Source organism: Pristiophorus japonicus, chromosome 4 (genome assembly GCF_044704955.1).
Source record: "Pristiophorus japonicus isolate sPriJap1 chromosome 4, sPriJap1.hap1, whole genome shotgun sequence".
Classification (NCBI taxonomy): Eukaryota; Metazoa; Chordata; class Chondrichthyes; family Pristiophoridae; genus Pristiophorus; species Pristiophorus japonicus.
Window position 1 is genome coordinate 2,823,501 of NC_091980.1, and position 24,809 is coordinate 2,848,309.

The 24,809-nt window shown below is 59.1% G+C and overlaps 1 protein-coding gene across 1 annotated transcript in view; it reads right to left on the minus strand.

The window, feature by feature from the left end:
- LOC139261941 (tyrosine-protein kinase ITK/TSK-like) overlaps positions 1 to 6,792 on the minus strand; it is a 98,766-nt gene extending 91,974 nt beyond the window's left edge. The window contains exon 1 of the mRNA XM_070877109.1: positions 6,655 to 6,792. Within this exon, the coding sequence (XP_070733210.1) occupies positions 6,655 to 6,792 (138 nt within the window). The remainder of the gene's footprint in view (positions 1 to 6,654) is intronic.
- Between the last annotated feature and the right edge of the window lie 18,017 nt (positions 6,793 to 24,809).

Here is a 24,809-nt window from a genome sequence, read left to right on the forward strand (position 1 = left end):
ATTCCTGGGGCATTGGAACCGGTTCTGGGGGAGGTGGGACCAGTACAAACCGGACGGTCTGCACCTGGGCAGGACCGGAACCAATGTCCTAGGGGGAGTGTTTGCTAGTGCTGTTGGGGAGGAGTTAAACTAATATGGCAGGGGGATGGGAACCAATGCAGGGAGACAGAGGGAGACAAAAAGGAGGCAGAGGCAGGAGACGGAGGGGAGATGAGGGGGTGGGGGGCGGAGAGGCCCGGGGCGGGGAACAGGAAGGGCCACTGTACAGCAAAATTCTAAAAGGACAAAGGGTGTTAAAAGAACAAGCCTGAAGGCTTTGTGTCTTAATGCAAGGAGTATCCGCAATAAGGTGGATGAATTAACTGTGCAAATTGATGTTAACAAATATGATGTGATTGGGATTACGGAGACGTGGCTCCAGGATGATCAGGGCTGGGAACTCAACATCCAGAGGTATTCAACATTCAGGAAGGATAGAATAAAAGGAAAAGGAGGTGGGGTAGCATTGCTGGTTAAAGAGGAGATTAATGCAATAGTTAGGAAAGACATTAGCTTGGATGATGTGGAATCTATATGGGTAGAGCTGCAGAATACCAAAGGGCAAAAAACGTCAGTGGGAGTTGTGTACAGACCTCCAAACAGTAGTAGTGATGTTGGGGAGGGCATCAAACAGGAAATTAGGGGTGCATGCAATAAAGGTGCAGCAGTTATAATGGGTGACTTTAATATGCACATAGATTGGGCTAGCCAAACTGGAAGCAATACGGTGGAGGAGGATTTCCTGGAGTGCATAAGGGATGGTTTTCTAGACCAATATGTCGAGGAACCAACTAGGGGGGAGGCCATCTTAGACTGGGTGTTGTGTAATGAGAGAGGACTAATTAGCAATCTCATTGTGCGAGGCCCCTTGGGGAAGAGTGACCATAATATGGTGGAATTCTGCATTAGGATGGAGAATGATACAGTTAATTCAGAGACCATGGTCCAGAACTTAAAGAAGGGTAACTTTGAAGGTATGAGGCGTGAATTGGCTAGGATAGATTGGCGAATGATACTGAAGGGGTTGACTGTGGATGGGCAATGGCAGACATTTAGAGACCGCATGGATGAATTACAACAATTGTACATTCCTGTCTGGCGTAAAAATAAAAAAGGGAAGGTGGCTCAACCGTGGCTATCAAGGGAAATCAAGGATAGTATTAAAGCCAAGGAAGTGGCATACAAATTGGCCAGAAATAGCAGCGAACCCGGGGACTGGGAGAAATTTAGAACTCAGCAGAGGAGGTCAAAGGGTTTGATTAGGGCAGGGAAAATGGAGTACGAGAAGAAGCTTGCAGGGAACATTAAGGCGGATTGCAAAAGTTTCGATAGGTATGTAAAGAGAAAAAGGTTAGTAAAGACAAATGTAGGTCCCCTGCAGTCAGAATCAGGGGAAGTCATAACGGGGAACAAAGAAATGGCAGACCAATTGAACAAGTACTTTGGTTCAGTATTTACTAAGGAGGACACAAACAACCTTCCGGATATAAAAGGGGTCAGAGGGTCTAGTAGGGAGGAGGAACTGAGGGAAATCTTTATTAGTCGGGAAATTGTGTTGGGGAAATTGATGGGATTGAAGGCCGATAAATCCCCAGGGCCTGATGGACTGCATCCCAGAGTACTTAAGGAGGTGGCCTTGGAAATAGCGGATGCATTGACAGTCATTTTCCAACATTCCATTGACTCTGGATAAGTTCCTATCGAGTGGAGGGTAGCCAATGTAACCCCACTTTTTAAAAAAGGAGGGAGAGAGAAAACAGGGAATTATAGACCGGTCAGCCTGACCTCAGTAGTGGGTAAAATGATGGAATCAATTATTAAGGATGTCATAGCAGCGCATTTGGAAAATGGTGACATGATAGGTCCAAGTCAGCATGGATTTGTGAAGGGGAAATCATGTTTGACAAATCTTCTGGAATTTTTTGAGGATGTTTCCAGTAAAGTGGACAAAGGAGAACCAGTTGATGTGGTATATTTGGACTTTCAGAAGGCTTTCGACAAGGTCCCACACAAGAGATTAATGTGCAAAGTTAAAGCACATGGGATTGGGGGTAGTGTGCTGACGTGGATTGAGAACTGGTTGGCAGACAGGAAGCAAAGAGTAGGAGTAAATGGGGACTTTTCAGAATGGCAGGCAGTGACTAGTGGGGTACCGCAAGGTTCTGTGCTGGGGCCCCAGCTGTTTACATTGTACATTAATGATTTAGACGAGGGGATTAAATGTAGTATCTCCAAATTTGCGGATGACACTAAGTTGGGTGGCAGTGTGAGCTGCGAGGAGGATGCTGTGAGGCTGCAGAGTGACTTGGATAGGTTAGGTGAGTGGGCAAATGCATGGCAGATGAAGTATAATGTGGATAAATGTGAGGTTATCCACTTTGGTGGTAAAAACAGAGAGACAGACTATTATCTGAATGGTGACAGATTAGGAAAAGGGAAGGTGCAACGAGACCTGGGTGTCATGGTACATCAGTCATTGAAGGTTGGCATGCAGGTACAGCAGGCGGTTAAGAAAGCAAATGGCATGTTGGCCTTCATAGCGAGGGGATTTGAATACAGGGACAGGGAGGTGTTGCTACAGTTGTACAGGGCCTTGGTGAGGTCACTCCTGGAGTATTGTGTACAATTTTGGTCTCCTAACTTGAGGAAGGACATTCTTGCTATTGAGGGAGTGCAGCGAAAGTTCACCAGACTGATTCCCGGGATGGCGGGACTGACCTATCAAGAAAGACTGGATCAACTGGGCTTGTATTCACTGGAGTTCAGAAGAATGAGAGGGGACCTCATAGAAACGTTTAAAATCCTGACGGGTTTAGACAGGTTAGATGCAGGAAGAATGTTCCCAATGTTGGGGAAGTCCAGAACCAGGGGTCACAGTCTAAGGATAAGGGGTAAGCCATTTAGGACCGAGATGAGGAGAGACTTCTTCACCCAGAGAGTGGTGAACCTGTGGAATTCTCTACCACAGAAAGTGGTTGGGGCCAATTCACTAAATATATTCAAAAGGGAGTTAGATGAACTAGGGGGATCAAGGGGTATGGCGAGAAAGCAGGAATGGGGTACTGAAGTTTCATGTTCAGCCATGAACTCATTGAATGGCGGTGCAGGCTAGAAGGGCTGAATGGCCTACTCCTGCACCTATTTTCTATGTTTCTATGTTTCTAAATGGGCTTCAATCCGGAGAAGTGTGAGGTGATGCATTTGGGGAGGGCTAACAAGGCAAGGGAATACACATTAAATGGTAGGACACTGAGAAGTGTAGAGGAACAGAGGGACCTGGGAGTGCAGGTCCACAGATCCCTGAAGGTAGCAGGCCAGGTAGATAAGGTGTTTAAGAAGGCATACGGAATACTTGCCTTTATTAGCTGAGGCATAGAATACAAGAGCAGGGAGGTTATGCTTGAACTGTATAAAACACTAATTGGGCCACAGCTGGAGTACTGCATGCAGTTCTGGTCACCGCATTACAGGAAAGATGTGATTGCATCAGAGATGGTGCAGAGGAGATTTACCAGGATGTCGCCTGGTTTGGAGAATTTTAGCGATAGGAAGGATTGGATAGGCTGGGTTTGTTTTCTTTAAAACAGAGGAGGCTGAGGGGAGACCTGATTGAGGTGTATAAAATTATGAGGGGCCTGGATAGAGTGGATAGGAAGGACCTGTTTCCCTTAGCAGAGGGGTCAACAACCAGAGGGCTTAGATTTAAAGTAATTGGGGGGAGGTTTAGAGGGGATTTGAGGGGAAATTTCTTCACCCAGAGGGTGGTGGGGGTCTGGAACTCACTGCCTGAAAGGGTGGTAGAGGCAGAAACCCTCACCACATTTAAACAGTACCTGGATGTGCACCTGAAGTGCCGTAACCTACAGGGCTACGGACCGAGAGCTGGAAAGTGGGATTAGGCTGAGTAGCTCTTGGTCGGCCGGCGCGGACACGATGGGCCGAATGGCCTCCTTCCGTGCTGTAAATTTCTGTGATTTTATGAGGTTCAGTGTCAAATATTGTTTCATAACGCTCCTGTGAAGGACTTTGGGATGTTTTATTCTGTTAAAGGCGCTATATAAATGCAAGCTGTTGTAGCTCCCATTCACACGCCCCTGACCTCTGCTCTCTTCCTGCACTGATCCTTTCTACAGGAGCACAATCTGTGGCTCACACTCCTTTCCAGCAGAGCAGTGCTGTGATTGCGGGTCAGTGAATTCAACAACAACAACAACTATTGTGAAAGGTCCCAAGGCGCTACACAGAAAGCTTGTCAAAGGGGGAGGTTTTCAGGAGCATCTTGAAGGAGGAGAGAGAGGCTGAGAGGTGGAGAGGTTTAGGGAGGGAGTTCCAGAGCTTGGGGCCCAGGCAACAGAAGGCACGGCCACCGATGGTGGAGCGATTATAATCAGGGATGCTCAGGAGGGCAGAATTAGAGGAGCGCAGAGATCTCGAAGAGTTGTGGGGCTGGAGGAGATTACAGAGATAGGGAGGGGGCGAGGGCCATGTAGATATTTGAAAACGAGTTTGAGAATTTTGAAATCGAGGCATTGTCGGACCGGGAGCCAATGTAGGTCAGTGAGCACAGGGGGTGATGGGTGAGCAGGACTGGGTGCGAGTTAGGACACGGGGGCAGTGAGCACAGGGGGTGATGGGTGAGTGGGACACAGGGCAGTGAGCACAGGGGGTGATGGGTGAGTGGGACACGGGTCAGTGAGCACAGGGGGTGATGGGTGAGTGGGACACGGGGCAGTGAGCACAGGGGGTGATGGGTGAGCGGGACACGGGTCAGTGAGCACAGGGGGTGATGGGTGAGTGGGACTCGGGTCAGTGAGCACAGAGGGTGATGGGTGAGTGGGACTCGGGTCAGCGAGGGGTCAGTGAGCACAGAGGGTGATGAGTGAGTGGGACACGGGTCAGTGAGCACAGGGGGTGATGGGTGAGTGGGACTCGGGTCAGCGAGCACAGGTGGTGATGGGTGAGTGGGACTCGGGTCAGCGAGCACAGGGGGTGATGGGTGAATGGGACACGGGTCAGTGAGCACAGGGGGTGATGGGTGAGTGGGACTCGGGTCAGCGAGCACAGGGGGTGATGGGTGAGTGGGACACGGGTCAGTGAGCACAGGGGGTGATGGGTGAGTGGGACACGGGTCAGCGAGCACAGGGGGTGATGGGTGAGTGGGACACGGGTCAGTGAGCACAGGGTGTGATGGGTGAGCGGGACTGGGTGCGAGTTAGGACACGGGGCAGTGAGCACAGGGGGTGATGGGTGAGCGGGACTCGGTGCGAGTTAGGACACGGGGCAGTGAGCACAGGGGGTGATGGGTGAGTGGGACTCCGTGCGAGTTAGGACACGGGGCAGTGAGCACAGGGGGTGATGGGTGAGTGGGACTCGGTGCGAGTTAGGACACGGGGCAGTGAGCACAGGGGGTGATGGGTGAGCGGGACTGGGTGCGAGTTAGGACACGGGGCAGTGAGCACAGGGGTGATGGGTGAGCGGGACTGGGTGTGAGTTAGGACACGGGGCAGTGAGCACAGGGGGTGATGGGTGAGTGGGACTGGGTGCGCGTTAGGACACTGGGTCAGTGAGCACAGGGGGTGATGGGTGAGCGGGACTTGGTGTAAGTTAGGACATGGGGCAGCCGAATTTTGGATGGGCTGATATTTACGGAAGGCGGAAGATGGGAGGCCGGTTAGGAGAACGTTGGATTGTGTAACATTGCAGAGTATTCCTTCATCGTCACTGGGTCACAATCCTGGAACTCCCTCCCTAACAGCACTGTGGGAGCACCTTCACCACACGGACTGCAGCGGTTCAAGAAGGCGGCTCACCACCACCTTCTCAAGGGGCAAATAGGGATGGGCAATAAATGCCGGTCTTGCCAGCGACGCCCACATCCTGAGAGTGGCTGGCCGGACAAGGCAGGACGGAGAGTAATGCATTTGCACCTAATATATCGCAACCCACAGAACACGCACGCTAAAGGTTAACACTCCCACTGTTGATACTTCAGAACACAGGAGCAGACTGGAGGCCGACCCTCAAAATAACTTCAGTCTCACCCTCGCTGCACCATCAGAGATGATCCCTCGAAACGAGAATGGCCCCCTTCTACGCCAAAAAGGGATGAGTTCCCAGGTGTTTCAATGTAGGACCTAATATTCCAGATCCCGAACTATATCCTGAAGGGTGGAAGATGCGTGTGGGTGGATTGTTTTAACGTGGGGTGGCCGTTGCACACCAGCCACCACACGGGGCTTGACAGAGCGAGGTCTTGGTCCAGTGGCCAGGGTTACCCAGGACGACTGGAGACCTGCTCTGCTGCTCACTGTGACCACTGCAGCCCAAGTGGTGAGAAATTAGCTGTGTTCACACAGGTAGTGTTCAAGCTCGGGACTTTCATTAACGATATCTTACACCCACCGCCTTGGCACGGAGATGTGGCAGTGCCAGTGCAGGTGAAACACACTCCCCCCTGAGAAACATACACTGAGACAAACGCGCTCTCTTGTTGAGGAGTATTGAGCAATGTTCCGGTGTCACCATCACAGAGCCACAGACCCTGGATCGGTATCGGGTCGGGGGCTATCGGTGTCGTCCTGCTGTACACGAACAGAGAAAGAGAGAGAGACCTACCCCTGTACGGCACTCGTAGTAGGCCAGACTCGACTTGGTGAGAATGAAGTAGCGTTCCTTGTAGTTGGACGGAGAGGTCCTTCGTTTCTGCTGCGAGCGTTTGATCAGGAACTCCTCGAGGATGGAGTTCGGGTTCATTCTACCGGCCAGGGTCCCTCCCCATCGAGAGCGCGAGGGAGCGAGCAGGGAGTGTATCAGGACGTTCAGTGCAGGTCACTGTGCTCGAAGTGCGTAGGTGTACAGCTACTGGTATCTGAGAAACTATCAGGAAAAAGCTCGACGTAGTCTTCAGTCTCTGATGAAGGTGAACCAGAAACCACTTCCTTTGCAAACCTTGCAAATGTGCAACAGAAACCCAGGGTGTATGGTGGCTGTGTAAACCAATTAAAAGCCACCGGGGTTCAGGACAGTCGAATCATTGCCGACAATGACAAACGAGAGAAAACCCTTCGATCCAATTAGATGAAGATTTATGGTCAGCAATTCATTCATTGCAGCTTCAAAAGTGATCGGGGGAATTGATAACGTAAATAGAGAGAACCTGTTCCATGAGACGGTGAGTGGCTAACCACAGGGAATAACTTTCAGGCCAACAGCAAACGAACAAAGGCAGAGTTTGGAAGAGTCTGTTTTTACACCGAGGGAGGTGACATCGAATGATCGGCCAGACACAGGGAGGGAACCATCATCCACAACGGCTTTCAAAAGAGAAGTGGATAAATATTTGAAAAAGTAAAAGAAATTCAAGAGATTCGGGGACAGGTCAGCGGAACAGGGCAGTACTGAGGGAGCGCCGCACTGTCGGAGGGGCAGTACTGAGGGGCTGCCGCACTGTCGGAGGGGCAGTACTGAGGGAGTGCTGCACTGTCGGAGGGACAGTAATGAGAGAGCGCCGCACTGTCGGAGGGGCAGAACTGAGGGGCTGCCGCACTGTCGGAGGGGCAGTACTGAGGGAGTGTCGCACTGTCAGAGGGGCAGTACTGAGGGAGCGCTGCACTTTCGGAGGGGCAGTACTGAGGGAGTGCTGCACTGTCGGAGGGGCAGTACTGAGGGAGTGCTGCACTGTCGGAGGGACAGTACTGAGAGAGCGCCGCACTGTCGGAGGGGCAGAACTGAGGGGCTGCCGCACTGTCGGAGGGGCAGGACTGAGGGAGTGTCGCACTGTCAGAGGGGCAGTACTGAGGGAGCGCTGCACTTTCGGAGGGGCAGTACTGAGGGAGTGCTGCACTGTCGGAGGGGCAGTACTGAGGGAGTGCTGCACTGTCAGAGGGGCAGTTCTCAGGGAATGCTGCACTGTCGGAGGGGCAGTACTGAGGGAGCGCTGCACTTTCGTAGGGGCAGGACTGAGGGTGTGTCGCACTGTCGGAGGGGCAGCACTGAGGGAGCACCGCACTGTCGGAGGGGCAGTACTGAGGGAGCGCTGCACTGTCAGAGGGGCAGTACTGAGGGAACCCGCACTGTCGGAGGGGCAGTACTGAGAGAGTTCTGCACTGTTCGAAGGGCAGTACTGAGGGAGCGCCGCACTGTCGGAGGGTCAGTACTGAGGGAGTGCCGTACTGTCAGAGGGACAGTACTGAGGGAGGTCTGCACTGTCGGAGGGATAGCACTGAGGGAGTGCTGCACTGTTGGAGGGGCAATACTGAGGGAGCGCGGCACTGTCGGAGGGACAGTACTGAGCGAGCGTCGCACTGTCGGAGGGGCAGTACTGAGGGAGTGCTGCACTGTCGGAGGGACAGTACTGAGGGAGCGCCGCACTGTCGGAGGGGCAGTACTGAGGGAGCGCCGCACTGTCGGAGGGGCAGTACTTGGAGAGGGCCGCACTGTCGGAGGGGCAGTACTGAGGGAGTGCTGCACTGTCGGAGGGACAGTACTGAGGGAGCGCCGCACTGTCGGAGGGGCAGTACTTGGAGAGCGCCGCACTGTCGGAGGGGCAGTACTGAGGGAGCGCCGCACTGTTGGAGGGGCAGTACTGAGAGAGCGCTGCACTGTCGGAGGGGAAGTACTGAGGGAGCGCTGCACTGTCGGAGGGGCAATTCTGAGGGAGCGCCGCACTGTCGGAGGGGCAGTACTGAGCGAGCGCCGCACTGTCGGAGGGGCAGTACTGAGGGAGTGCTGCACAGTCGGAGGGGCAGTACTGAGGGAGTGCCGCAATGTCGGAGGGGCAATACAGAGGGAGCAAGGCACTGTCGGAAGGGCAGTACTGAGGGAGTGCTGCACAGTCGGAGGGGCAGTACTGAGGGAGTGCCGCAATGTCGGAGGGGGAGTACTGAGGGAGCGCTGCACGTTTGGAGGGGCAGGGCTGAGGGAGTGTCGCATTGTCAGAGGGGCAGTACTGAGGGAGTTCTGCACTGTCGGAGGGGCAGTACTGAGGGAACCTGCACTGTCGGAGGGCCAATACTGAGGTAGCGCTGCACTGTCGGAGGGGCAGTACTGAAGGAGGTCTGCACTGTCGGAGGGGCAGTACTGAGGTAGCGCTGCACTGTCGGAGGGGCAGTACTCAGGGAGCGCCGCACTGTCGGAGGGGCAATACTGAGGTAGCACCGCACTGTCGGAGGGACAGTACTGAGGGAGTGTCGGAGTGTAGCATTGTCGGAGGGGCAGTACTGAGGGAGTGCTGCACTGTCGGAGGGACAGTACTGAGAGAGTGCTGCACTCTCGGAGGGGCAGTACTGAGAGAGCGCCGCACTGTCGGAGGGGCAATACTGAGGGAGCGCCGCACTGTCGGAGGGGCAATACTGAGGGAGCGCGGCACTGTCGGAGGGGCAGTACTGAGGGAGCGTCACACTGTCGGAGGGGCAGTACGGAGGGAGTGCCGCTATGTCGGAGGGGCAGTACTGAGGGAGTGCTGCACTGTCGGAGGGGCAGTACTGAGGGTATGCTGCACTGTCAGAGGGCAGAACTGAGGGAGTGTCGCACTGTCGGAGATGCAGTACTGAGGGAACACGCACTGTCGGAGGGGCAGTACTGAGGGAACACGCACTGTCGGAGGGGCAGTACTGAGGGAGTGCTGCACTGTCAGAGGGGCAGTTCTCAGGGAGTGCTGCACTGTCGGAGGTGCAGTACTGAGGGAGCGCTGCACTTTCGGAGGGGCAGGACTGAGGGAGTGTCGCACTGTCGGAGGGGCAGTACTGAGGGAGCACCGCACTGTCGGAGGGGCAGGACTGAGGGAGCGCTGCACTGTCAGAGGGGCAGTACTGAGGGAACACGCACTGTTGGAGGGGCAGTACTGAGGGAGCGCTGCATTTTCGGAGGGGCAGTACTGAGAGAGTTCTGCACTGTTCGAAGGGCACTACTGAGGGAGCACCGCACTGTCGGAGGGTCAGCACTGAGGGAGTGCTGCACTGTCGGAGGGGCAGTACTGAGGGAACACGCACTGTCGGAGGGGCAGTACTGAGGGAGCGCTGCACTTTCGGAGGGGCAGTACTGAGGGAGTGCTGCACTGTCGGAGGGGCAGTACTGAGGGTGTGCTGCACTGTCAGAGGGACAGAACTGAGGGAGTGTCGCACTGTCAGAGGGGCAGTACTGAGGGAACACGCACTATCGGAGGGGCAGTACTGAGGGAATACGCACTGTCGGAGGGGCAGTACTGAGGGAGCGCTGCACTTTCGGAGGGGCAGTACTGAGGGAGTGCTGCACTGTCGGAGGGGCAGTACTGAGGGAGTGCTGCACTGTCAGAGGGGCAGTTCTCAGGGAGTGCTGCACTGTCGGAGGGGCAGTACTGAGGGAGCGCTGCACTTTCGGAGGGGTAGGACTGAGGGATGTCGCACTGTCGGAGGGGCAGTACTGAGGGAGCACCGCACTGTCGGAGGGGCAGTACTGAGGGAGCGCTGCACTGTCAGAGGGGCAGTACTGAGGGAACACGCACTGTCGGAGGGGCAGTACTGAGGGAGTGCTGCACTGTCGGAGGGGCAGTACTGAGGGAGTGCCGCACTGTCGGAGGGGCAGTACTGAGGGAGCGCTGCACTGTCAGAGGGGCAGTACTGAGGGAACACGCACTGTCGGAGGGGCAGTACTGAGGGAGCGCTGCACTTTCGGAGGGGCAGTACTGAGGGAGTGCTGCACTGTCGGAGGGGCAGTACTGAGGGAGTGCTGCACTGTCAGAGGGGCAGTTCTCAGGGAGTGCTGCACTGTCGGAGGGGCAGTACTGGGGGAGCGCTGCACTTTCGGAGGGGCAGTACTGAGGGAACACGCACTGTCGGAGGGGCAGTACTGAGGGACCGCTGCACTGTCAGAGGGGCAGTACTGAGGGAACACGCACTGTCGGAGGGGCAGTACTGAGAGAGTTCTGCACTGTTCGAAGGGCAGTACTGAGGGAGCACCGCACTGTCGGAGGGTCAGTACTGAGGGAGTGCTGCACTGTCGGAGGGGCAGTACTGAGGGAGCGCCGTACTGTCGGAGGGGCAGTACTTGGAGAGCGCCGCACTGTCGGAGGGGCAGTACTGAGGGAGCGCCGCACTGTCGGAGGGGCAGTACTGAGAGAGCGCTGCACTGTCGGAGGGGAAGTACTGAGGGAGCGCTGCACTGTCGGAGGGGCAATTCTGAGGGAGCGCCGCACTGTCGGAGGGGCAGTACTGAGCGAGCGCCGCACTGTCGGAGGGGCAGTACTGAGGGAGTGCTGCACAGTCGGAGGGGCAGTACTGAGGGAGTGCCGCACTGTCGGAGGGGCAATACAGAGGGAGCGCGGCACTGTCGGAAGGGCAGTACTAAGGGAGTGCCGCAATGTCGGAGGGGGAGTACTGAGGGAGCGCTGCACTTTCGGAGGGGCAGGGCTGAGGGAGTGTCGCATTGTCAGAGGGGCAGTACTGAGGGAGTTCTGCACTGTCGGAGGGGCAGTACTGAGGGAACCTGCACTGTCGGAGGGCCAATACTGAGGTAGCGCTGCACTGTCGGAGGGGCAGTACTGAAGGAGGTCTGCACTGTCGGAGGGGCAGTACTGAGGGAGAGTCGCACTGTCGGAGGGGCAATACTGAGGTAGCACCGCACTGTCGGAGGGACAGTACTGAGGGAGTGTCGGAGTGTCGCATTGTCGGAGGGGCAGTACTGAGGGAGTGCTGCACTGTCGGAGGGACAGTACTGAGAGAGTGCTGCACTGTCGGAGGGGCAGTACTGAGGGAGCGCCGCACTGTCGGAGGGACAGTACTGAGGGAGCGCTGCACTGTAGGAGGGACATTACTGAGGGAGCGCCCCACTGTCGGAGGGGCAGTACTGAGGGAGTGCTGCACTGTCGGAGGGGCAGTACTGAGGGAGTGCCGCACTGTCGGAGGGGCAATACTGAGGGAGCGCGGCACTGTCGGAGGGGCAGTACTGAGGGAGCGTCACACTGTCGGAGGGGCAGTACGGAGGGAGTGCCGCTATGTCGGAGGGGCAGTACTGAGGGAGTGCTGCACTGTCGGAGGGGCAGTACTGAGGGTATGCTGCACTGTCAGAGGGCAGAACTGAGGGAGTGTCGCACTGTCAGTGATGCAGTACTGAGGGAACACGCACTGTCGGAGGGGCAGTACTGAGGCAACACACACTGTCGGAGGGGCAGTACTGAGGGAGTGCTGCACTGTCAGAGGGGCAGTTCTCAGGGAGTGCTGCACTGTCGGAGGGGCAGTACTGAGGGAGCGCTGCACTTGCGGAGGGGCAGGACTGAGGGAGTGTCGCACTGTCGGAGGGGCAGTACTGAGGGAGCACCGCACTGTCGGAGGGGCAGTACTGAGGGAGCGCTGCACTGTCAGAGGGGCAGTACTGAGGGAACACGCACTGTCGGAGGGGCAGTACTGAGGGAGTGCTGCACTGTCGGAGGGGCAGTACTGAGGGAGTGCCGCACTGTCGGAGGGGCAGTACTGAGGGAGCGCTGCACTGTCAGAGGGGCAGTACTGAGGGAACACGCACTGTCGGAGGGGCAGTACTGAGGGAGCGCTGCACTTTCGGAGGGGCAGTACTGAGGGAGTGCTGCACTGTCGGAGGGGCAGTACTGAGGGAGTGCTGCACTGTCAGAGGGGCAGTTCTCAGGGAGTGCTGCACTGTCGGAGGGGCAGTACTGGGGGAGCGCTGCACTTTCGGAGGGGCAGTACTGAGGGAACACGCACTGTCGGAGGGGCAGTACTGAGGGACCGCTGCACTGTCAGAGGGGCAGTACTGAGGGAACACGCACTGTCGGAGGGGCAGTACTGAGAGAGTTCTGCACTGTTCGAAGGGCAGTACTGAGGGAGCACCGCACTGTCGGAGGGTCAGTACTGAGGGAGTGCTGCACTGTCGGAGGGGCAGTACTGAGGGAGCGCCGTACTGTCGGAGGGGCAGTACTGAGGGAGGTCTGCACTGTCGGAGGGATAGCACTGAGGGAGTGCCGCACTGTCGGAGGGACAGTACTGAGCGAGCGTCGCACTGTCGGAGGGGCAATTCTGAGAGAGCGCTGCACTGTCGGAGGGGAAGTACTGAGGGAGCGCTGCACTGTCGGAGGGGCAGTACTGAGCGAGCGCCGCACTGTCGGAGGGGCAGTACTGAGGGAGTGCTGCACAGTCGGAGGGGCAGTACTGAGGGAGTGCCGCACTGTCGGAGGGGCAATACAGAGGGAGCGCGGCACTGTCGGAAGGGCAGTACTAAGGGAGTGCCGCAATGTCGGAGGGGGAGTACTGAGGGAGCGCTGCACTTTCGGAGGGGCAGGGCTGAGGGAGTGTCGCATTGTCAGAGGGGCAGTACTGTGGGAACCTGCACTGTCGGAGGGCCAATACTGAGGTAGCGCTGCACTGTCGGAGGGGCAGTACTGAAGGAGGTCTGCACTGTCGGAGGGGCAGTACTGAGGTAGAGTCGCACTGTCGGAGGGGCAATACTGAGGTAGCACCGCATTGTCGGAGGGACAGTACTGAGGGAGTGTCGGAGTGTCGCATTGTCGGAGGGGCAGTACTGAGGGAGTGCTGCACTGTCGGAGGGACAGTACTGAGAGAGTGCTGCACTGTCGGAGGGGCAGTACTGAGGGAGCGCCGCACTGTCGGAGGGACAGTACTGAGGGAGCGCTGCACTGTAGGAGGGACATTACTGAGGGAGCGCCCCACTGTCGGAGGGGCAGTACTGAGGGAGTGCTGCACTGTCGGAGGGGCAGTACTGAGGGAGTGCCGCACTGTCGGAGGGGCAATACTGAGGGAGCGCGGCACTGTCGGAGGGGCAGTACTGAGGGAGCGTCACACTGTCGGAGGGGCAGTACGGAGGGAGTGCCGCTATGTCGGAGGGGCAGTACTGAGGGAGTGCTGCACTGTCGGAGGGGCAGTACTGAGGGTATGCTGCACTGTCAGAGGGCAGAACTGAGGGAGTGTCGCACTGTCAGTGATGCAGTACTGAGGGAACACGCACTGTCGGAGGGGCAGTACTGAGGCAACACGCACTGTCGGAGGGGCAGTACTGAGGGAGTGCTGCACTGTCAGAGGGGCAGTTCTCAGGGAGTGCTGCACTGTCGGAGGGGCAGTACTGAGGGAGCGCTGCACTTGCGGAGGGGCAGGACTGAGGGAGTGTCGCACTGTCGGAGGGGCAGTACTGAGGGAGCACCGCACTGTCGGAGGGTCAGTACTGAGGGAGCGTTGCACTGTCAGAGGGGCAGTACTGAGGGAACACGCACTGTCGGAGGGGCAGTACTGAGGGAGCGCTGCACTTTCGGAGGGGCAGTACTGAGGGAGTGCTGCACTGTCGGAGGGGCAGTACTGAGGGTGTGCTGCACTGTCAGAGGGACAGAACTGAGGGAGTGTCGCACTGTCAGAGGGGCAGTACTGAGGGAACACGCACTATCGGAGGGGCAGTACTGAGGGAATACGCACTGTCGGAGGGGCAGTACTGAGGGAGCGCTGCATTTTCGGAGGGGCAGTACTGAGGGAGTGCTGCACTGTCGGAGGGGCAGTACTGAGGGAGTGCTGCACTGTCAGAGGGGCAGTTCTCAGGGAGTGCTGCACTGTCGGAGGGGCAGTACTGAGGGAGCGCTGCACTTTCGGAGGGGTAGGACTGAGGGATGTCGCACTGTCGGAGGGGCAGTACTGAGGGAGCACCGCACTGTCGGAGGGGCAGTACTGAGGGAGCGCTGCACTGTCAGAGGTAGAGTACTGAGGGAACACGCACTGTCGGAGGGGCAGTACTGAGGGAGTGCTGCACTGTCGGAGGGGCAGTACTGAGGGAGTGCCGCACTGTCGGAGGGGCAGTACTGAGGGAGCGCTGCACTGTCAGAGGGGCAGTACTGAGGGAACACGCACTGTCGGAGGGGCAGTACTGAGGGAACAAGCACTGTCGGAGGGGCAGTACTGAGGGAGCGCTGCACTTTCGGAGGGGCAGTACTGAGGGAACCCGCACTGTCGGAGGGGCAGTACTGAGGGAGCGCCGCACTGTTGGAGGGGCAGTACTGAGAGAGCGCCGTACTGTCGGAGGGGCAGTACTGAGGGAGCGCTGCACTGTCGGAGGGGCAATTCTGAGGGAGCTCCGCACTGTCGGAGGGGCAGTACTGAGCGAGCGCCGCACTGTCGGAGGGGCAGTAATGAGGGAGTGCCGCACTGTCGGAGGGGCAATACAGAGGGAGCGCGGCACTGTCGGAAGGGCAGTACTGAGGGAGTGCCGCAATGTCGGAGGGGGAATACTGAGGGAGCGCTGCACTTTCGGAGGGGCAGGGCTGAGGGAGTGTCGCACTGTCAGAGGGGCAGTACTGAGGGAGTGTCGCATTGTCAGAGGGGCAGTACTGAGGGAGTTCTGCACTATCGGAGGGGCAGTACTGAGGGACCCTGCACTGTCGGAGGGACAGTACTGAGGGAGTGTCGGAGTGTCGCATTGTCGGAGGGGCAGTACTGAGGGAGTGCTGCACTGTCGGAGCGATAGTACTGAGAGAGTGCTGCACTGTCGGAGGGGCAGTACTGAGGGAGTGCTGCACTGTCGGAGGGACAGTACTGAGAGAGCGCCGCACTGTCGGAGGGGCAATACTGAGAGAGTGCTGCACTGTCGGAGGGGCAGTACTGAGGGAGTGCTGCACTGTCGGAGGGACAGTACTGAGAGAGCGCCGCACTGTCGGAGGGGCAATACTGAGGGAGCGCCGCACTGTCGGAGGGACAGTACTGAGGGAGCGCTGCACTGTAGGAGGGACAGTACTGAGGGAGCGCCCCACTGTCGGAGGGGCAGTACTGAGGGAGTGCTGCACTGTCGGAGGGACAGTACTGAGAGAGTGCTGCACTGTCGGAGGGGCAGTACTGAGGGAGTGCTGCACTGTCGGAGGGGCAGTACTGAGGGAGTGCCGCACTGTCGGAGGGGCAATACTGAGGGAGCGCGGCACTGTCGGAGGGGCAGTACTGAGGGAGCGTCACACTGTCGGAGGGGCAGTACGGAGGGAGTGCCGCTATGTCGGAGGGGCAGTACTGAGGGAGTGCTGCACTGTCGGAGGGGCAGTACTGAGGGTATGCTGCACTGTCAGAGGGCAGAACTGAGGGAGTGTCGCACTGTCAGAGATGCAGTACTGAGGGAACACGCAGTGTCGGAGGGGCAGTACTGAGAGAACACGCACTGTCGGAGGGGCAGTACTGAGGGAGTGCTGCACTGTCAGAGGGGCAGTTCTCAGGGAGTGCTGCACTGTCGGAGGGGCAGTACTGAGGGAGCGCTGCACTTTCGGAGGGGCAGGACTGAGGGAGTGTCGCACTGTCGGAGGGGCAGTACTGAGGGAGCGCCGCACTGTCGGAGGGACAGTACTGAGGGAGCGCTGCACTGTAGGAGGGACATTACTGAGGGAGCGCCCCACTGTCGGAGGGGCAGTACTGAGGGAGTGCTGCACTGTCGGAGGGGCAGTACGGAGGGAGTGCCGCTATGTCGGAGGGGCAGTACTGAGGGAGTGCTGCACTGTCAGAGGGCAGAACTGAGGGAGTGTCGCACTGTCAGTGATGCAGTACTGAGGGAACACGCACTGTCGGAGGGGCAGTACTGAGGCAACACGCACTGTCGGAGGGGCAGTACTGAGGGAGTGCTGCACTGTCAGAGGGGCAGTTCTCAGGGAGTGCTGCACTGTCGGAGGGGCTGTACTGAGGGAGCGCTGCACTTTCGGAGGGGCAGGACTGAGGGAGTGTCGCACTGTCGGAGGGGCAGTACTGAGGGAGCACCGCACTGTCGGAGGGTCAGTACTGAGGGAGCGTTGCACTGTCAGAGGGGCAGTACTGAGGGAACACGCACTGTCGGAGGGGCAGTACTGAGGGAGCGCTGCACTTTCGGAGGGGCAGTACTGAGGGAGTGCTGCACTGTCGGAGGGGCAGTACTGAGGGTGTGCTGCACTGTCAGAGGGACAGAACTGAGGGAGTGTCGCACTGTCAGAGGGGCAGTACTGAGGGAACACGCACTGTCGGAGGGGCAGTACTGAGGGAGCGCTGCATTTTCGGAGGGGCAGTACTGAGGGAGTGCTGCACTGTCGGAGGGGCAGTACTGAGGGAGTGCTGCACTGTCAGAGGGGCAGTTCTCAGGGAGTGCTGCACTGTCGGAGGGGCAGTACTGAGGGAGCGCTGCACTTTCGGAGGGGTAGGACTGAGGGATGTCGCACTGTCGGAGGGGCAGTACTGAGGGAGCACCGCACTGTCGGAGGGTCAGTACTGAGGGAGCGTTGCACTGTCAGAGGGGCAGTACTGAGGGAACACGCACTGTCGGAGGGGCAGTACTGAGGGAGCGCTGCATTTTCGGAGGGGCAGTACTGAGAGAGTTCTGCACTGTTCGAAGGGCACTACTGAGGGAGCACCGCACTGTCGGAGGGTCAGCACTGAGGGAATGCTGCACTGTCGGAGGGGCAGTACTGAGGGAACACGCACTGTCGGAGGGGCAGTACTGAGGGAGCGCTGCACTTTCGGAGGGGCAGTACTGAGGGAGTGCTGCACTGTCGGAGGAGCAGTACTGAGGGTGTGCTGCACTGTCAGAGGGACAGAACTGAGGGAGTGTCGCACTGTCAGAGGGGCAGTACTGAGGGAACACGCACTATCAGAGGGGCAGTACTGAGGGAATACGCACTGTCGGAGGGGCAGTACTGAGGGAGCGCTGCACTTTCGGAGGGGCAGTACTGAGGGAGTGCTGCACTGTCGGAGGGGCAGTACTGAGGGAGTGCTGCACTGTCAGAGGGGCAGTTCTCAGCGAGTGCTGCACTGTCGGAGGGGCAGTACTGAGGGAGCGCTGCACTTTCGGAGGGGTAGGACTGAGGGATGTCGCACTGTCGGAGGGGCAGTACTGAGGGAGCACCGCACTGTCAGAGGGGCAGTACTGAGGGAACACGCACTGTCGGAGGGGCAGTACTGAGGGAGTGCTGCACTGTCGGAGGGGCAGTACTGAGGGAGTGCCGCACTGTCGGAGGGGCAATACTGAGGGAGCGCTGCACTGTCAGAGGGGCAGTACTGAGGGAACACGCACTGTCGGATGGGCAGTACTGAGGGAACAAGCACTGTCGGAGGGGCACTACTGAGGGAGCACCGCACTGTCGTAGGGTCAGCACTGAGGGAGTGCTGCACTGTCGGAGGGGCAGTACTGAGGGAACACGCACTGTCGGAGGGGCAGTACTGAGGGAGCGCTGTACTTTCGGATGGGCAGTACTGAGGGAGTGCTGCACTGTCGGAGGGGCAGTACTGAGGGTTTGCTGCACTGTCAGAGGGACAGAACTGAGGGAGTGTCGCACTGTCGGAGGGGCAGTACTGAGGGAATACGCACTGTCGGATGGGCAGTACTAAGGGAGCGCTGCACTTTCGAAGGGCAGTACTGAGGGAGCGCTGCACTTTCGGAGGGGTAGGACTGAGGGATGTCGCACTGTCGGAGGGGCAGTACTGAGGGAGCACCGCACTGTCGGAGGGGCAGTACTGAGGGAGCGCTGCACTGTCAGAGGGGCAGTACTGAGGGAACACGCACTGTCGGAGGGGCAGTACTGAGGGAGTGCTGCACTGTCGGAGGGGCAGTACTGAGGGAGTGCCGCACTGTCGGAGGGGCAATACTGAGGGAGCGCTGCACTGTCAGAGGGGCAGTACTGAGGGAACACGCACTGTCGGAGGGGCAGGACTGAGAGAGTTCTGCACTGTTCGAAGGGCAGTACTGAGGGAGTGCTGTACTGTCGGAGGGTCAGTACTGAGGGAGCGCCGCACTGTCGGAGGGTCAGTACTCAGGGAGTGCTGCACTGTCGGAGGGGCAGTACTGAGGGAGTGATGCACTGTCAGAGGGGCAGTTCTCAGGGAGTGCTGCACTGTCGGAGGGGCAGTACTGAGGGAGCGCTGCACTTTCGGAGGGGTAGGACTGAGGGATGTCGCACTGTCGGAGGGGCAGTACTGAGGGAGCACCGCACTGTCGGAGGGGCAGTACTGAGGGAGCGCTGCACTGTCGGAGGAGCAATACTGAGGGAGCGCTGCACTGTCAGAGGGGCAGTACTGAGGGAACACGCACTGTCGGAGGGGCAGTACTGAGGGAACACGCACTGTCGGAGGGGCAGTACTGAGAGAGTTCTGCACTGTTCGAAGGGCAGTACTGAGGGAGTGCTGCACTGTCGGAGGGGCAGTACTGAGGGACCGCTGCACTGTCGGAGGGGCAGTACTGAGGGAACACGCACTGTCGGAGGGTCAGTACTGAGGGAGGTCTGCACTGTCGGAGGGATAGCACTGAGGGAGTGCTGCACTGTTGGAGGGGCAATACTGAGGGAGCGCGGCACTGTCGGAGGGGCAGTACTTGGAGAGCGCCGCACTGTCGGAGGGGCAGTACTGAGGGAGCGCCGCACTGTCGGAGGGGCAGTACTGAGAGAGCGCTGCACTGTCGGAGGGGAAGTACTGAGGGAGCGCTGCACTGTCGGAGGGGCAGTACTGAGGGAGCGCCGCACTGTCGGAGGGGCAGTACTGAGCGAGCGCCGCACTGTCGGAGGGGCAATACTGAGGGAGCGCCGCACTGTCGGAGGGGCAGTACTTGGAGAGCGCCGCACTGTCGGAGGGGCAGTACTGAGGGAGCGCCGCACTGTCGGAGGGGCAGTACTGAGAGAGCGCTGCACTGTCGGAGGGGAAGTACTGAGGGAGCGCTGCACTGTCGGAGGGGCAGTACTGAGGGAGCGCCGCACTGTCGGAGGGGCAGTACTGAGCGAGCGCCGCACTGTCGGAGGGGCAGTACTGAGGGAGTGCCGCACTGTCGGAGGGGCAATACAGAGGGAGCGCGGCACTGTCGGAGGGACAGTACTGAGAGAGTGCTGCACTGTCGGAGGGGCAGTACTGAGGGAGCGCCGCAATGTCGGAGGGGGAATACTGAGGGAGCGCTGCACTTTCGGAGGGGCAGGGCTGAGGGAGTGTCGCACTGTCAGAGGGGCAGTACTGAGGGAGTGTCGCATTGTCAGAGGGGCAGTACTGAGGGAGTTCTGCACTATCGGAGGGGCAGTACTGAGGGACCCTGCACTGTCGGAGGGACAGTACTGAGGGAGTGTCGGAGTGTCGCATTGTCGGAGGGGCAGTACTGAGGGAGTGCTGCACTGTCGGAGGGACAGTACTGAGAGAGTGCTGCACTGTCGGAGGGGCAATACTGAGGGAGTGCTGCACTGTCGGAGGGACAGTACTGAGGGAGTGCTGCACTGTCGGAGGGACAGTACTGAGAGAGTGCTGCACTGTCGGAGGGGCAGTACTGAGGGAGTGCTGCACTGTCGGAGGGACAGTACTGAGAGAGCGCCGCACTGTCGGAGGGGCAATACTGAGGGAGCGCCGCACTGTCGGAGGGACAGTACTGAGGGAGCGCTGCACTGTAGGAGGGACAGTACTGAGGGAGCGCCCCACTGTCGGAGGGGCAGTACTGAGGGAGTGCTGCACTGTCGGAGGGACAGTACTGAGAGAGTGCTGCACTGTCGGAGGGGCAGTACTGAGGGAGTGCTGCACTGTCGGAGGGGCAGTACTGAGGGAGTGCCGCACTGTCGGAGGGGCAATACTGAGGGAGCGCGGCACTGTCGGAGGGGCAGTACTGAGGGAGCGTCACACTGTCGGAGGGGCAGTACGGAGGGAGTGCCGCTATGTCGGAGGGGCAGTACTGAGGGAGTGCTGCACTGTCGGAGGGGCAGTACTGAGGGTATGCTGCACTGTCAGAGGGCAGAACTGAGGGAGTGTCGCACTGTCAGAGATGCAGTACTGAGGGAACACGCAGTGTCGGAGGGGCAGTACTGAGGGAACACGCACTGTCGGAGGGACAGTACTGAGGGAGCGCTGCACTGTAGGAGGGGCATTACTGAGGGAGCGCCCCACTGTCGGAGGGGCAGTACTGAGGGAGTGCTGCACTGTCGGAGGGGCAGGACTGAGGGAGTGTCGCACTGTCGGAGGGGCAGTACTGAGGGAGCGCCGCACTGTCGGAGGGGCAGTACTGAGGGTATGCTGCACTGTCAGAGGGCAGAACTGAGGGAGTGTCGCACTGTCAGTGATGCAGTACTGAGGGAACACGCACTGTCGGAGGGGCAGTACTGAGGCAACACGCACTGTTGGAGGGCAGTACTGAGGGAGTGCTGCACTGTCAGAGGGGCAGTTCTCAGGGAGTGCTGCACTGTCGGAGGGGCAGTACTGAGGGAGCGCTGCACTTTCGGAGGGGCAGGACTGAGGGAGTGTCGCACTGTTGGAGGGGCAGTACTGAGGGAGCACCGCACTGTCGGAGGGTCAGTACTGAGGGAGCGTTGCACTGTCAGAGGGGCAGTACTGAGGGAACACGCACTGTCGGAGGGGCAGTACTGAGGGAGCGCTGCACTTTCGGAGGGGCAGTACTGAGGGTGTGCTGCACTGTCAGAGGGACAGAACTGAGGGAGTGTCGCACTGTCAGAGGGGCAGTACTGAGAGAACACGCACTATCGGAGGGGCAGTACTGAGGGAATACGCACTGTCGGAGGGGCAGTACTGAGGGAGCGCTGCATTTTCGGAGGGGCAGTACTGAGGGAGTGCTGCACTGTCGGAGGGGCAGTACTGAGGGAGTGCTGCACTGTCAGAGGGGCAGTTCTCAGGGAGTGCTGCACTGTCGGAGGGGCAGTACTGAGGGAGCGCTGCACTTTCGGAGGGGTAGGACTGAGGGATGTCGCACTGTCGGAGGGGCAGTACTGAGGGAGCACCGCACTGTCGGAGGGGCAGTACTGAGGGAGCGCTGCACTGTCAGAGGTACAGTACTGAGGGAACACGCAGTGTCGGAGGGGCAGTACTGAGGGAGTGCTGCACTGTCGGAGGGGCAGTACTGAGGGAGTGCCGCACTGTCGGAGGGGCAGTACTGAGGGAGCGCTGCACTGTCAGAGGGGCAGTACTGAGGGAACACGCACTGTCGGAGGGGCAGTACTGAGGGAACAAGCACTGTCGGAGGGGCAGTACTGAGGGAGCGCTGCACTTTCGGAGGGGCAGTACTGAGGGAACCCGCACTGTCGGAGGGGCAGGACTGAGAGAGTTCTGCACTGTTCGAAGGGACAGTACTGAGGGAGCGCCGCACTGTTGGAGGGGCAGTACTGAGAGAGCGCCGCACTGTCGGAGGGGCAGTACTGAGGGAGCGCCGCACTGTTGGAGGGGCAGTACTGAGAGAGCGCCGTACTGTCGGAGGGGCAGTACTGAGGGAGCGCTGCACTGTCGGAGGGGCAATTCTGAGGGAGCTCCGCACTGTCGGAGGGGCAGTACTGAGCGAGCGCCGCACTGTCGGAGGGGCAATACAGAGGGAGTGCGGCACTGTCGGAAGGGCAGTACTGAGGGAGTGCCGCAATGTCGGAGGGGGAATACTGAGGGAGCGCTGCACTTTCGGAGGGGCAGGGCTGAGGGAGTGTCGCACTGTCAGAGGGGCAGTACTGAGGGAGTGTCGCATTGTCAGAGGGGCAGTACTGAGGGAGTTCTGCACTATCGGAGGGGCAGTACTGAGGGACCCTGCACTGTCGGAGGGACAGTACTGAGGGAGTGTCGGAGTGTCGCATTGTCGGAGGGGCAGTACTGAGGGAGTGCTGCACTGTCGGAGGGACAGTACTGAGAGAGTGCCGCACTGTCGGAGGGGCAATACTGAGGTAGTGCTGCACTGTCGGAGGGACAGTACTGAGGGAGTGCTGCACTGTCGGAGGGACAGTACTGAGAGAGTGCTGCACTGTCGGAGGGGCAGTACTGAGGGAGTGCTGCACTGTCGGAGGGACAGTACTGAGAGAGCGCCGCACTGTCGGAGGGGCAATACTGAGGGAGCGCCGCACTGTCGGAGGGACAGTACTGAGGGAGCGCTGCACTGTAGGAGGGACAGTACTGAGGGAGCGCCCCACTGTCGGAGGGGCAGTACTGAGGGAGTGCTGCACTGTCGGAGGGACAGTACTGAGAGAGTGCTGCACTGTCGGAGGGGCAGTACTGAGGGAGTGCTGCACTGTCGGAGGGGCAGTACTGAGGGAGTGCTGCACTGTCGGAGGGGCAATACTGAGGGAGCGCGTCACTGTCGGAGGGGCAGTACTGAGGGAGCGTCACACTGTCGGAGGGGCAGTACGGAGGGAGTGCCGCTATGTCGGAGGGGCAGTACTGAGGGAGTGCTGCACTGTCGGAGGGGCAGTACTGAGGGTATGCTGCACTGTCAGAGGGCAGAACTGAGGGAGTGTCGCACTGTCAGAGATGCAGTACTGAGGGAACACGCAGTGTCGGAGGGGCAGTACTGAGGGAACACGCACTGTCGGAGGGGCAGTACTGAGGGAGTGCTGCACTGTCAGAGGGGCAGTTCTCAGGGAGTGCTGCACTGTCGGAGGGGCAGTACTGAGGGAGCGCTGCACTTTCGGAGGGGCAGGACTGAGGGAGTGTCGCACTGTCGGAGGGGCAGTACTGAGGGAGCACCGCACTGTCGGAGGGGCAGTACTGAGGGAGCGCTGCACTGTCAGAGCGGCAGTACTGAGGGAACACGCACTGTCGGAGGGGCAGCACTGAGGGAGCGCTGCATTTTCGGAGGGGCAGTACTGAGAGAGTTCTGCACTGTTCGAAGGGCACTACTGAGGGAGCACCGCACTGTCGGAGGGTCAGCACTGAGGGAATGCTGCACTGTCGGAGGGGCAGTACTGAGGGAACACGCACTGTCGGATGGGCAGTACTGAGGGAGCGCTGCACTTTCGGAGGGGCAGTACTGAGGGAGTGCTGCACTGTCGGAGGAGCAGTACTGAGGGTGTGCTGCACTGTCAGAGGGACAGAACTGAGGGAGTGTCGCACTGTCAGAGGGGCAGTACTGAGGGAACACGCACTATCAGAGGGGCAGTACTGAGGGAATACGCACTGTCGGAGGGGCAGTACTGAGGGAGCGCTGCACTTTCGGAGGGGCAGTACTGAGGGAGTGCTGCACTGTCGGAGGGGCAGTACTGAGGGAGTGCTGCACTGTCAGAGGGGCAGTTCTCAGCGAGTGCTGCACTGTCGGAGGGGCAGTACTGAGGGAGCGCTGCACTTTCGGAGGGGTAGGACTGAGGGATGTCGCACTGTCGGAGGGGCAGTACTGAGGGAGCACCGCACTGTCAGAGGGGCAGTACTGAGGGAACACGCACTGTCAGAGGGGCAGTACTGAGGGAGTGCTGCACTGTCGGAGGGGCAGTACTGAGGGAGTGCCGCACTGTCGGAGGGGCAATACTGAGGGAGCGCTGCACTGTCAGAGGGGCAGTACTGAGGGAACACGCACTGTCGGAGGGGCAGTACTTAGGGAACAAGCACTGTCGGAGGGGCACTACTGAGGGAGCACCGCACTGTCGTAGGGTCAGCACTGAGGGAGTGCTGCACTGTCGGAGGGGCAGTACTGAGGGAACACGCACTGTCGGAGGGGCAGTACTGAGGGAGCGCTGTACTTTCGGATGGGCAGTACTGAGGGAGTGCTGCACTGTCGGAGGGGCAGTACTGAGGGTTTGCTGCACTGTCAGAGGGACAGAACTGAGGGAGTGTCGCACTGTCGGAGGGGCAGTACTGAGGGAATACGCACTGTCGGAGGGGCAGTACTAAGGGAGCGCTGCACTTTCGGAGGGTCAGTACTGAGGGAGTGCTGCACTGTCGGAGGGGCAGTACTGAGGGAGTGCTGCACTGTCAGAGGGGCAGTTCTCAGGGAGTGCTGCACTGTCGGAGGGGCAGTACTGAGGGAGCGTCACACTGTCGGAGGGGCAGTACGGAGGGAGTGCCGCTATGTCGGAGGGGCAGTACTGAGGGAGTGCTGCACTGTCGGAGGGGCAGTACTGAGGGTATGCTGCACTGTCAGAG